Source organism: Lygodium microphyllum, chromosome 11, assembly GCF_053477565.2.
Source record: "Lygodium microphyllum isolate KBCC chromosome 11, Lygodium_microphyllum_v1.1.10, whole genome shotgun sequence".
Taxonomy (NCBI): domain Eukaryota; kingdom Viridiplantae; phylum Streptophyta; class Polypodiopsida; order Schizaeales; family Lygodiaceae; genus Lygodium; species Lygodium microphyllum.
The window spans coordinates 146,826,925-146,842,137 of NC_141145.1; the positions used below are offsets into that span (position 1 = coordinate 146,826,925).

The window sequence follows — 15,213 nt, forward strand, 5'->3', positions numbered from 1 at the left end:
CCTTGAGAAGCAGTTGAAATGCTTAGTATTGATGATTTCTCCTCTATGAGGGAGCACATCAGGATGATAGAGGACATGAGAGGTAAGCTTGTCTCTCTTGGTCAGATGGTATCCTTTGAAGAGATGGCCATGATCCTTTTGACTCAATTGCCATCTCCTTGGTTCTCAATGTCTTCTATACAAGCCTTATCACATTGAGGATCCGCGAGATACTCTTATGGGAGGAAATTTCACTGCTTGTCTTGGAGCATCATGAGTGATTTAGAGAGGTTGGGGCTAGCAGTTCTAGCTCCACTAAGGCATTTATTGTAGGTATAGGTGGAGGAAAGAAAAAGGCACAAGCGAAGGACAAGAAACAGGAGGACAAGAAGAATGAGAAGGAGAAGAACTCGAAGTGCTCACTTTGTGGGAAGGGCACTCGTCCTAAAGAGAGGTACTCGTAAAAGTGTCTCTATTTGAAGCCAAAGGAGAAGGATTTGAAGGCTACCCCGGTGATGGTTGATATTTAATGCTGGTCAGCTAGCATTTATGGCCCCTATGAAAGCATGTCAGTCAATTTTTTGGAGATTTGGCTATTTATAGTCCCACAACCCACCCCCCGATAGGCACACATACTCTTCAATCTTTAATTTTTCCTTTGTAGATACCCACTGCGATTCTCGGACATTGGACTCTCCATGCTTGGTGTTGCTATCAGCATCAACCTAATTTGGTGTCCTCACTGATGCTTTAGGTTGCGTGTAAGGAGTGATCAATCCATCATCATTCTTCAGTTAGTGTAGTATTCTTCCTTGGCCCTTTGCTTTCTCTCTCTCTCTTTTGCTTCTCTTTGTGTTCGTATTTCTCTTTTGTTGCGCACTCTCACAGAAAAACCATACACGGGATTTTGTTACTTTGTCCAATGGGAAACATACATTGCCATGGAAGTGGATGTATGAGTTGAAGAGTATCCTTATAAGGCCAAAGCTAGCTTATAAGACCAGATTAGTTGCTTAGTGTTTTAAGCGTAGAAGTATGGCATTGACTTTGATGAAGTCTTTTCTCTTGTAGTCAAGATGATTACCTTATGTTTGGTATTGTCTTTGGTTGAGTAGTTAGACCAAGACTTCTATTAGATGGATGTTAAGATAGTTTTTTTACAAGGGGACTTGCATGATGAGATTAATAAGTTTGATGCATTTATGCGGTCGTAGTTTTGCTCTCGTAGTGATATGGATCTTTGTCTCTACACGAAGAAGACTCGTGATGGTAGTTTTATCATAGAAACAGGGAACGGCCGTTCCAGCCTATAGGAACGGTTTAACGCGTTCCAGATCCTTGGAGGAGGTGAAACGGCCAGGGAACGTTCCCTGTCGTTCCCTGGGCCGTTCCCTGCCGTTCCCTGTTTGGAACGGCCATTCCAGGCCTATTGACAAAAAAATTACATTTTTTCACGTTTTTTCTTTTTGCTTATATCACACTCCTTCTACTACATGTTTACCTATCTCCATTGCCTAATGTGCACACACTAATATCTCTCTCTCTCTCTCTCATATTCAAAGTGTCAAGACAACCCACAAGCCAATTGGGGGTCCATGCAAAGCTCAAATTTGATGCATTATGAACTCTTGCAAATCACAATCAAATTTCAGCCTATTCGCAATTCCAAGGTAATTATCCATTTATATTGTCTAATTTCAAGGGAAACTAGAATAATTGAGGCAATTCATGAGCAATTTGGAGCTGTGGGGGTAATCGAGTCAATTTTGGGACATTTGGGTCAATTTGGAGCATTGAGGGGTATTGGGGCAATTAGAGGGACATTCTTTGGGGCAACTTGATCATGCAGGGCATATTTGGGGCACTTAAGATATGTGCCGTTCCCCCCCCCGTTCCCATTCCCCCACCTTGGACGTTCCCCCCGTTCCAGGGGGTCCCGCTCCCGTTCCTGTTCCCCGTTCCAGGTAACTATGAGTTTTATAATCTTGGTACTTTATGTGGATGATATGTTGAGTGTTGGGAGAGCTCATGATAAGCTGAATGCTTTGAAAACTCAACTTAAGAAGAGCTTTGAGATGAAGGACATGGGACATGCCCTACATATTCTTGGGATGTGCATCACACACGCAATCGCTCTCAAAAGCTTCTTTACTTGTCACTCACAGAAGGAGTATGTACAGAAGGTCATTGAATGCTTCCATATACAAGATGTTAAGCCTATCGACTATCTTTTATCTTTCCACATGAATTAGATGAGCAGAAGACGGAGATGGCTAAGATCCCTTATGTATTTGGAGGGGGAAATTTGATGTATGCCATGATAGCCACTCACTATGATATAGCATTTGTACAGGGAGTTATGGCACGCTATATGGCTACACTTAGCAAGTAGCACTAGGATGTTATAAAAGGTATCATGAGGTACCTTAAGACCATTGTAGATATATGCACATGTTATGGTGGCTAGTATAGCAGCAAAGAAATGCGTTTCTTTGAGCTTGAAACTTAAGAAATGTTTCTCAAAGTAAGAAATGTTTCTGATAGTGAAAACATGGGTCCTTTTTTTTGGGTTTTGGGAGGGGGGTGTCTATTGTGGAGGGAGGATCCAAAAACATGGTTTTTGGACAAAAACTGTTGGGCATGTTAAACATGATGATGATGATGATAAGTAATGACTTGTGAGAGGACTCAAGATTTTTGAAGATAGACTTACTTTTTCGGAATTTTGTTTAGTTATTGGACTTTGTCAACCTAATACGTATTCTTTTCTTGAGAGTTGATTATTATATGACTTTAGTCTCATTTGTGAGTTATTTATAATATATTATGATTCATTATGGATTTTGGTATTTAAAATTTTGTTAGTTTGTTTTGAAATGAGAATCATGATGTTGCAACTTGACTTATTCCATATTGTACGTGGACTATTTACTATCTATTTTAATTTTCTTTGTGTGAAATGTATGAATCATAATGTTTGAGGTTTGAACCATAGTGTAGCTTGTTCAAAGACGAACTTTGACATAAGCCAATAATGGAGCATTGATATGTAACGTATTATTCTCAATTGACTTTCCTGTATTATTACTTAAGCTTGATTGGTCTTTCTTTGTTTAAGAGAGAGTTTCATAGAGATTTAAAACCTCTTTTTCGAGTTAAAACTATTAAAAAATCCCTATATTAAAAAAACTTGTTTCTTATTTTATCCCTTTTTGAAAGAAACTTACGAAACACGTTTTTGATGTTTTGTTTTTAAACGTTTCTTTGGCTACTAAGGTGGCTAGGATATAAGAGTTGTGGGGTACACTAACTCTGATGATGTACGACATATAGACAATAGGAAGTCCACCTCTAGCTATGTCTTTATCTTTGTTGGAGGTGCTGTTTCTTGGATGTCTAGGGTGCAGAGATGCACGGCTCTATCTACTACAAAGGTAGAGTATGTTGCAACCATTGAAGCTTGCAAGGAGGCTCTTTGGTTAGGCCATGTGTAGCAGACCTTGGTGTTACTGATGTGGTCTCTACACTTTATTCAGACTTTATGAGCGATATTTAGTTAGGAAGGAATCGGGTCTTTCATGCAAAGGCAAAGCACATTGAGGTGCATAACTAGTTTGTTAAAGAGGTCATTGAGGACAAGTTCATTGAGCTTTTTAAGATCTCAATGGATCAAAATCTTGGATATTTTCTCACTAAAAGTTACTCAACGGAGCATTTTACTTCCCTAGGAAGATGACCGGCATTGGATGAGATGATGTCTTTCCTCATCCTGTTGTACTTTATGTACATTTGTACTTTGCCACTTTTTTCTTGTTTTCTCCTCACTAGGGACATATTCGCCTTTAAGTGGAAGGTGGTTGGTGGTAAAGGTACCTTTTGTCTATGTTGTTGATGTATTCATAACATTGATAGTACCCATATACTTGTACACAGTGGGTGGTGGGTGCCCATCATTGTTACACCATTCTTTATTCTTTCAGTGACTAATAGAATAAGGGGAGGTCGGTTACACATTGTGATTGTTGGAGCTCCCACATACGGTGTCTCTCTCTGTCGCTCTCTTGCTCCATTTGCCATAGTTCTTACTTCCTCTTGTGTGCTTCAACGTGTTGTATTCAAGATTTGCCAGTTGACTCAAACTACGTTGAAGTTGTTGGTGGTGGGTGTGTGAATGTTGTGGATGGCTGATTTGAACAAGCCTTGTGGTGTACACATGGATATTAGCTACCACTTTGATAGAAGATGGCCAACCCATTGCTTTCAAGAGCTGCCAGCTGACGCAAATTGTGTCATGCCACAAGAGAAGGAATAGTTGAAGATAGATCTTCATTCTCATGCGTAGACATCAACATCATTACTTAGATGGCAGCTAATTGTGCTTTTCAAGATCAATAGACCATAATTTGCTGAACTTTTCTCTGCAATCAGCCTCCCATATGAGCCAAACTCATGCAAGAGTTCCACTTTGACATATGCTATCTTTGATGTGCAAATAATAAAGTTGCAAATAATAAAATTGCTGATGCTTTTTGTAGGATTCCAAGGCCACTGATCTATCTGTTTTGAAACTCTTTCAAAGGGCCTTTCAGATGTTGCTTCTATTTTATTAAAAGAGCATTCTCAGATGGATTCACACTTTAGGAACTAGTTCAATAGGGAACTGGCAGCCCAGAGAGCATAAACAGTGCAAATGCTTGTAAGCTGGGTACAGAAAGAGATGGCAGTAAGTACTCCACCAAAGGTGGTTTACATTGAGGATATTTGGCAGGAGCTCCTGTACACTGTACACATACATGGCATTACTTGTTTGTTTAGTTTTCTTTATTGGGTTTGAGATATGAAATGAATAAATTGTATGCATCATTTTTGTCTCATGTGGCATTGGCATATCGTAGATGTTAATGTGATTCACTGACTGACTTCCTTTTGCTCTGAGCATTCTTTCTTTCTTAACTCCTCCCCAAAAGTCTTCTTCCACCTCCCACACAGGTGCTTTCATTTTCATAATTTCACTCTTCCTGTTTCTTATTTGACTTCCATTTTTTCAAATCTAAACTTAGGTTGTAGATTCTTCAAATAGCATAAATGTAGTTTTGATTGTATTTTGTGAGGACTGTACTTTCACCTTCTAGATGTCAAGTACATCGTGACTTGTTTCAAACTTTGAAATCTGAATTCTAGTCCCTTAAATAATTAATGCAGTACCATTACGATGATCTTTAATTTGTAATTTACCATTTCAAAGGTTCATCCTTTGAGTTTCTATCACTCTTCTCAGATCAAATAGATGGCCTGTAATCTGTGTGAAATATTTGTTGAACTAACTTGTTTGTGATTTCCGTGTGAATAGCGGTCAATTCATCCATTGGTTGCCCCTCACAATTTCATGCATCCCAATGATTATCTTATTTTGGAGGATGAAAGTGGACGAGTCAAACTAGTGGGAGAAACAGTTTGTGTTTCATCATATGTAACTGGTAGGCAGTATATTTTTCCTTAGTAGTACTTCTAATTTTGAAAGTATTGAATATTATAGTAAAAGAATGGGATCAATGCACAGTTTCTTAAGTAGTATTTCCAATTTTGAAAGTTTTGAATATTATAGCAAAAGAATGGGATCAATGTATAGTTTCTTAGAAAGTAAAAAACAACATTCTGCCACTAATATTCAAGATCTTGTAGAGCTGGTAGCTTTGATGCTTCTTATTCATCCAAAAGATTCAGATCTAATCTGTGATTTTTCAAACACTTATTGCAACATTGACCAAATGCGACCAAAATTGATGCAGCATCAGCATGCTGATTTCTCCATTGGAAAGGTCTTGTTGCTTATGCACATTGATATGTTCAATGCATCTTATTAGCTGGTAGGATTGGGTCCTCTTATCCATCCAAAAAATTCAGATCTAGTTTGTGAATTCTGAAACTTTCATCACACTATTGACCAAATGAGACCAAAAACAGTTGAGAAATTGACATCAAGCATTTATCCATATCTGCTTTAGACAGGTGGTGCCTTGCGTTCTCTTGAGAATAGTCTGTAATAAGATAAATTGTCCCTGCGATTAGAAGAGACAGATGGGGTCCATAAAGCCTGTGAATGCCATATGGTTTTGGACGAAAAATCAATGTAGCTTTAGCATGCTGAGAACTCCTTTGGAAAGGTCTTGTTGCATATGCTTATTGAAATAGGTATACAGATAGGATGGATGGATAGGATGGAGGACAGGTAGGGGTGGATAGGTAGTTGGACTCATGAATGGGATGTCTCTCTCTCTCTCTCACACACACACAGGTTTATCATAGTTATTGGAGTTTGTATCTCCCTAGTTGGATATTGTATGCCCTTTTGGATGTGAACAAATTCTAGTGAGAGTAGTGTGAATACTCCATGCCTCCCTATGTCAAAGAATCTTAGCCTATATATTATCTATCTAGTTTCAAGGAAGGGCTAAGAGAATCTTAGCCTATCTATTACCTATCTACTCTGGATGTGATGATGGCTGATGTGAAAGGAGTTGAGATAGGGTGCAGATCAGGTTTAGTGCAGAGTTCAGAGTGGAAAGAGTGAGAGCACGACACTCTTAAGTTTTTGGTACAATGTCTAGATGTACGACTTTAGGTTTTGATAATATATGTAAAGTACGAGTGTAAGGGTGCATGCACACCTGAACACTGTAAAAGGCAGAATGAATCTTTATTCCCAACAACTTCCCACCTAAAGGCAACATGCTTGAAGGTAGAGGAAAGAATTAGCTAAGTCTTTATATGTACAAAGCTGAAATATACGTATATTATCCAAACCCCATCATCTGGCAACAATGAGCAAACCCCTCCGCTAGAAGACATTTCGTAAGAAGGTTTACAAGGTTATCATGTGTATGTACCTTGACAAGCTCAATGCTATTGCTATCAAGTACTTTCCTAATAAAATAATACTTCACATGTATGTGCTTTGTCTTTGCATGTAAGATAGGATTTTGTGCTAGCATGATAGCCCTGACTGTCACAATGGAGAATAGGAACCTCTGTAATACCAAGCTCTCTGACCAGATGTGAAAGCCATAAAGCCTCTTTGCATGTCTCAGTGGCAGCCACATACTTTGTCTCTGTAGTAGACAATGCAACACACTTTTGAAATCTGGATATCCAAGAGACTGCTTCTCCTGTGAACGTGAACACATATCTTGAAGTAGACTTTTTACAGTCAGGATGACTAGCATAGTTTGCATCCGTGAAGCGAACAACAGATGACTTCAGCTTACCAAAGTAGATACACAAATCCTTTATGCCCTTAAGGTATCTCATGATATCCTTCACTGCTTTCCAATGCTTTTTGCCAAGATATGCCATGTACCTGCTAACCACGCCCATCGCAAATGCAATGTTAGGACGTATAGCAACTATAGCATACATCAAGCTACCAACAATTGAAGCATAAGGAATCTTGGTTATCTCAGCCTTTCCATCATCAAATGTAGGGATGTCATTTGCACTAAGTTTCACATATGGAGGTAGTAGTACTCAAATGGATTTTTCTCCCTTCATATTGAAACGCGTAAAATCTTAGTAACATACTCTTGTTGTGACAGATAGAGAAGACCCTTTGATCTGTCCTTGAATATATGCGTGCCAAGAATATGATTGGCCTCACCAAGATCCTGCATATCAAAGCTACTGTGTAAGCTTTGCTTCAAGGAGTCCAAGGCGTGAGCATCCTTGCTTGCAATCAATATGTCATCCACATACAAAAGCAAGAGAATAAGGTTGCCATATGCAGCCTTCTTGGTGTATAAGCAGTGATCAACTTGAGAGTGATGGAATCCCTGAGATTGTATAATGTATCAAATTTATGATACCATTCTCATGGTGCTTGTTTCAGCCAATACAAACTCTTGTTGAGTTTACATACCATGTGCTCTTCCCCCTTTGCAACAAAACCCTCAGGTTGTTGCATATAAATCTCCCCATCCAGGTTACCATGTAAGATATCCATTTGAATGTGTTCCATATCTTTAGATGCAATCAAGCCCAAGATGGTTCACAAAGTAGTCATTTTGACTATGGGGGAAAAGATTTCATTAAAGTCAATTTCGTGTTCTTGCTTGTACTCTTTATCAACTAGTCGTGCCTTGTTTTTTGACAAAGAACAAGAAGTGACTTTCATTTCGTAAACCCATTTGCATAGTAGTACTTCTGCCCTGTAGGCAAATGCACTAAATTCCAAGTGCTATTTTTCATGGGAGATTCTATCTTTGTCAGCTTAGCCTTATGCCGTTTCTTGCTGTCTTTTTTGTCCATTACTTCTTAAAAGCATGAGAGCTCACCACAATCAGTCAACATGACATAATTAGCCACATAATTGACACCAAGAACAAGCTTATCTGGTTGTCTTTGCACTGTGGTCAACCTATGGACCCAATAGATAAGATTTGCTAGGTGTTTATCCTGCAAATCTGCATCAACAGCTTGCTGTTCTGCAGGTTCAGCATTTTGTACAGCTGGTTCTGGTTGGGTGGTCCAAAGGCATTTGTTCTTACTGAATTTGTGGTACATCATGGGCAATGTCTTATTGATCATTTCAGCATCATTCATTGCATTTTTAGGGACATTTACAGCAAGTATTTGTTGTTGACTGGCAGGCATCCTTTGCTGTTCAATTGGTACATCCTCTCGGAATACAACCCTTTTGACCTCCTCTGTCTTTTCGAGCTGTTTATGCATGTGATCTTCCTAGAAGATGACATCATTGCTACATACTACTTTTTTTTTCTCGGGATCCCATAATTGATACGCTAGGGTCCATTTCACCTTCATTACCATATCCTAGGAAAATACATTTATAGGACTTTGGCTCAAGTTTGTTGCATTCTTTCTTGCGAATGTGCACCAATGCCCCGTAGCCAAACACTTCTTAGTGAGCATACAAAGCTGGCCAACCACGAATCCAAAGACTTGTTTGGTGATCGATTAATCAAGTGAACGGCTGTCATAACAGCCTCTGTTCAGAATCCATGAGAGAAAGCAGTATGTGACAACATTGTATGGACCTTGTCTTGAATAGTCCTGTTCATATGCTGTGTAACACCATTTTGGGATGGATTGTGAGGAGCGGTAAGCTCCCTTTTAATCTCTTTGTTGTGACAAAAGTCCTAAAAGCCTTTGGACATATATTTCCCACCATTGTCAAAGTGAAGACATTTTAATGACTTGCATGCCTGATATTCAGCAAGGGCCATGGATTTTTTAAATTTATCCAAGGCTTTGTCTTTATGACGGATTGGATTAACTCATACTTTGCGTGTGGTATCATCAACAAAAGTAATGAAATACATCTTTTTTCCTAGAGATAACCTTGGCATCTGGCATACATTTGAATGTACCAACTCTAAGGGTGAAGTCTTTAGAGAAAGAGATTATTTATGTGACGTATGAGCATGTTTACCATAAATACAATGATCACACGGTTAAAAATTTGCATATCTCAAAGACAACAAATAACCCAAGCGAGAGAGCACTTTCATTACAGTTTGACTCATGTGTCCGAACTGACTATGACTCAAAGAAACTCTTCGTTGCTCGGTTATTGCAACTAAATGGTTATGCACGCTAGATACATACGAAGGATATAAAGTATTACTTTTGGAGCCCTTGGCAACAATGGAAGAGACCTTATAAATTTTCCATTTGCTATCCCCAAAGGTGGTGCGATAGCCTTTATCATCTAGCTGTCTTGTGCTTATCAAGCTTTTCTTGAGCTGAGATACATATATTATGCAAAACAAACGTGGAGCCATGTTGAAATTCTAATTTCACATTGTCAATGCTTGCAATTTTACATGCACAGTTATCCAAGGCCTCGTCTTTATGACAGATTGGATAAATCCATACTTTGCGTGTGGCATCATCAATAAAAGTAATGAAATACTTCTTTTTTCCTAGAGATAACCCTAACATCTAGCATACATTTGAATGCACCAACTCTAAGGGAGATGACTTTAGAGAAAGATTTTTTATGTGGCGTTTGAGCATGTTTATCATAAATACAATGATCACACCAATCAAAATTTGCATATCTCAAAGACAACAAATAACCTAAGCGAGAAAGCACTTTCATTACGGTTTAACTCATATGTCCCAATCGGCTATGTCTCAAAGAAACAGTTGGTTGCTCGGTTATTGCAACTACATGGTCACGCATGCTAGATACATACAAATGATACAAAGTATCACTTTTGGAGCCCTTGGTAGCAATGCAAGAGACCTTACAAATTTTCGTTCGCTATTTCTAAAGGTGGTGCGATAGCCTTCATCATCTAGCTGTCTTTTGCTTATCAAGCTCTTTTTGAGCTGAGGTACATGCCTTACATTATGTAAAACAAACACGGTGCCATGCTGAAATTCCAATTTCACACGGCCAATGCTTGCAATTTTACATACACAGTTATCTCCGAAGTGGACAACGCCACAAGAATCATATCTATGGACTTAATAGTGATACGTCGGGCATGAATAACTGAAAGTTAAGAATCACCCATTAGATCAATCAAGTAACTTTCAGTTACTTCTTGGAGAGCAAGCAAGGCTTGGCTTGACCATCGCCCCACATTCCTTGCCTAGTTCCTTGAAAAGAACTTGTGATGATGCCCTAACTACAGATCTTGCAATATTTCTTACACAACCTAGAGATGCACCACCATTGTAGTCAGAAAACCATTCATAATGTAGTATAACATGAAATCACGCACTTGAATCAAGTATCCAAGTGTGCATGTCATCTTCAGAATCTGCAATCGATGGAGTTTTGCCTGTAGAACTATGCAGTGTGTTGTAAGCAAACTCAACCAAGGGCAAATATTACTCCCGTTGTGTCTTGTAGTCTGAAACATAGCACCTTAAAAGATCTAACATTGTGGAATTTGCTTCCTTAGACTCACCAAATGCTTCCATATGGAAGGATGATGAGAATTTGAGCATGGTACCCATATTCTCAATCAACCCCTTCCAAAATAAATTGGTCATTTAGGGGTCTTGATCACTAATGATAGACTTTGTCATACCATGATACTTAAATATGAGCTGCAAAAACAATTGTGCCATATGAATAGTCTTTATTTTCTCCCTCATTGGAATGAAATGGGCTTGTTTGCTAAACCTGTAAATGATAGTCTATATCCCATCATTCCTTATAGGAATAGGCAAGGGTTGCCAAGGTCTATCTGGAATAGGCAAGGGCTGCAACAAACTTCGCATCTTTTGTCTATCATGCTTTACCTTTTGGCATATGATACATATCTTAACAAACTGTTCTACATCATGCCTTAAAGCTAGCCAATTAAAAAAGTGCTCCATTGCCTTGACCGTGGCATCAATACCTCTCTATTCTGCATACGGAGGAGCATGACTTTCAGTGATAACTCTAGGCCTTAATTGCTTTGTGACACATAGTCATCCATGCATTATCAGAAATCCATCTCTTAGTGCAAAGTGTTTATGTCTTTGGCCATTGGAAAGTTGATCATAAACATTAGCAAAGTCCGAATTAGCAACATATCGCTCTTTCATAGCATCCAAATCAGTGTGATAAACCATGCTAATGGTTGAAATTTGTGGCGTACGTAACAGTGTATCAGCCATAATATTCTTTTTACCATCAATATGTATAATTTGAAAATGAAACATAGAGAGAAAATTTTCCCATCTCCTATGCTTCTTTGACAACTTTGTTTGGGTCAAAAAGTACCTCAAAGTTTGATGATTTGTTTGCAGTGTAAAATCAGCCCCCAAACAAATAATGTTTCAATGTAGACAGTGTATAAATTACAGCCAAGAGCTCTTTCTCATAGACCTACAAATTTTTTTCTGCACCGTGGAGAATTCGGCTCTCATAAGCTGTAACAACTCAGTCGTCTTGCAAAGAATAGTCCCAATGCTCTCCCAATCCCTTTCGGTATTTCAACTTTCCTTGCTGTCCAAAATGACCAGCAAGTCTTCAATTTGATTTCCCCCTTGATTCAAGCAATTAATTGGCCTTCACCCACTTTGATGGAGATGGAAAATGCCCCAAATTCATTGATTTGTTGGTCCCTTCAGTTGAATGTGACTAGCAACAGCTTTAGCCTTGTTGAATCCAAGTCTTGGAGCTTCCATTTTTTGGCACGCTTCCCAAGGCTGTTGCTAAACCCTAATTTATGTTGCAGATTAGGATTTACAATGTAGAGAAATCTAAAATTCCTTAGTCTCTAGTGATCTCAATGTTGTAATCTTTCGAGCAAGGCTATAGAAAGATTAGGAGATGAGAGAGAATATTGAGAAGAGATAAAATTTAGACTTTCTCCGCGAAGAATTAAAGAAAATCAGTCATTTATTCCTATTGCACTGTCTCGACAGCTTGTAGATGCAAAGAGCTTAAGAAAATTAGTTATTTACTGATGTTGCCTTGTCTCAACAGCTTGTAGATGCTATCACCTGTTGTTGATTGATCTTCTCTTGCCCTTGGCTACTTCAAAAGATCCTTCAATGGTTGCAAATCAGACTAGCAACATCTCCAGTCTCTAAAGATGTTTTTCAGTCTTGCATGGGCATTTTTGACAAGTGGGAGCCTTTCCAAATGGTTTTTCTAGCATTATCCATAATTAAATATTAATTTCAGTCTTTAAATACTGAAAATCAATCTAATCAGTGTTTCAGTGCTTTGAAAAATAATCAACTGACTCGATGATAAGTTAAACAAATGTGCACATTTGATTAATAACTTAATCAAATTTTATTGGCAAGATTAAAGCATCTTAAAATTTCACGTCTCTATGACACAAGGCCAGTGGGCAGGTTTGTGCAATCCATTTTTTTGTAATCTTGATCATGTCTATGTTGTTTCTTGCGCTATGCAGACGCTGAGCATTAATCATCGTGGAGATCTAGATTGGTGCCAATAAGGATTTAAAAAAAACTCTATGATTAGAAATAATGCAAAAGGTAATGCTATATCTTTTATTTCATTTGAGTAGTTGGGGTCTTTAGAGTTAATTCTTGCTATTTTCTCCCTCTTTCCTTGGATATTTAGATTTCTTTATATTAACTCTAGGATGTGTAAAGAAATACTTGTCTACAGATAACAAACACAATTGTATAACAAAGAAGAGACCAATAAAAAACACAATGGATAATATAACTGAGAGACAATGAAAATTGAAGTTGAAAATGAATGTTGAATATATACGATGCTCAATGCTACAAACACACCACACAAGGTGAATACCAAGCCCTAGACTCTTGAGTTTCTCAGACCAGGATAGAGAGTGTGAGATGGAGAGTGTGTTGTACTCTAATGGATCCTAAATCGCAACAAAAAGCCTTGGAATATATCTCATAATTGTAAATCTGCGGAGTCAATAGAAGGAGATGACATGGCATAGTTGGAGGATAGACTAGAGTAGCGAAAATGTAGCCTTCAGGTTGATATGATAGGGTGTACGACAATAAAAACAACAAAACACGAGTGGTGCTTGCCACATGGCAGGTGACGATGGACTGAGGATAGTCAATAGCAACATTTGATTAAAAGTTACTCAAATATGCAAATGTGGCTTGCACGTGAGGTGCAAATCCATTATTTCGTTGGGTCGGACCCAAGACTTGAGTTATCAATTAGTGCCAAAGATAGAAGTTGTAATAAGTTATGCCTAATAGATATTAGGGTGGTATTCGGTGTTAGATTTGGGCCTAGATCAATTTATTGGCCACTAATGTTAGTAGTAATATTAGAGACTAGGCATTAATTAATTAATTAATGTCATTTTAAGGGGCAATTATTGCTAAGGGACACTCGAGAGACAAATTGGTTGAGCCAATTTAATTCTTGGCCGGTAAACACAAATTTTTGAGTAGTAGAATAATTATTGAACTAATTTTCAGAATTAACATTCTAGAAACTTACTCAATAAGCTGGATAATGCTGAAAATAGAATTAGAAGGCTACCACTGGGCAAAACTTGTACATGCAAGTGGGAAATATGTTTTATATATATATATATATATATATATATATATATATATATATATATATATATATATATATATATATATATAGAGAGAGAGAGAGAGAGAGAGAGAGAGAGAGAGAGAGAGAAAATGAATTTTTTAAAAAAAAGAGAGAGAATGAATCAATCTGATTATAATGCATCCCTTTTGGAATTGGTTTAGCCTATCAAATTCATGTTGTGGAAAAGAAAAGACAATCGTTTGGGATAGGTGTGGATTCATGGCAACATGTGACTCCTTCTAAAAGGATGAAGGGTGGAGCTTTGTTGGATGTTAACTTGCATATGGCTGCTCTGAGACTAACCCTTTTGCAACCTCTATGTATACTGAGTCATCCTTGGTCAGATATTGCTAAATTTTTCATAGAAAAGACAGGCATCTCTCATGGCAGCACAGTTATTCATGCTTCTTGGTTGGATGTGCTTAATTTCACAAGGCCTATTAAGGTCTCCCAGTCTTTTCTCCTCTCTCATTTGATTGCATCCTGACAGAAGATGCTACATTTTGCAGCTCGGCGCCCTCTTGATATTCGAAAGGAGAAGAATTTGTTGTAAAGAGAAGTTTTAGCTTCCTCCAAGTTGTTGGATTTGTCGCATAAAGATTTGCAATGAGAAAGTTTAATCGGATGGCTCGGTTGGGGTTGCAGACAGTCCTTGATGGTGTTATTCTTGGGTAGTTCCGTCATTATTCTTTCGGGCGTATTTGTCAGCACTTTCGGTTGCCTCGTGGATATAGTGACATTTAGTCGTCCATACCGGACAGACTTCAAAGGTTCTCTTTTTTGCCTATGTTACAACCATTGTATCCATGGCGTGATTGGAAGTTTATGCTTTGTGATGATTTCGAGAAGAGGTCAGCTAACCGGATATATCATTAGATGGTGGAAGCCAAGGGATGGGTCTCTAGAAAGGTTAGTAAAATATGGCATCTTTGGAATAGTAAAAAGATCTGGAAAGAAAGATTTATCTAGCTTTGGAAGTCTAAGGTTCTGTATCAGTGTAAAGTGTTCATGTGGAGGTTGCTTATTGGGGGTCTTCCAATTGGGGATGTGTTGCGTGCTTGAAAGATCTCTGTTGGTCGTCGTGTATTTTGTACTACGTGTGATGAGACATTGCTTCATCTCTTTGTCTCTTGCCTTGTTGCTCAACAGATCTGGAGTTTTATTTCTTGCGTGTGGTCCTCAACGGACTCAAC

General features: G+C 38.3%; 1 protein-coding gene across 4 annotated transcripts in view; it reads left to right on the forward strand.

Annotated features, from left to right (window-relative positions):
- POLD2 (DNA polymerase delta small subunit) overlaps positions 1-15,213 on the forward strand; it is a 78,256-nt gene that overhangs the window by 48,049 nt on the left and 14,994 nt on the right. For all 4 annotated transcript variants that reach the window (XM_087688330.1, XM_087688332.1, XM_087688331.1 and 1 more), the window contains exon 4: positions 5,330-5,456. In XM_087688330.1, the coding sequence (XP_087544456.1) occupies positions 5,330-5,456 (127 nt within the window). The remainder of the gene's footprint in view (positions 1-5,329; positions 5,457-15,213) is intronic.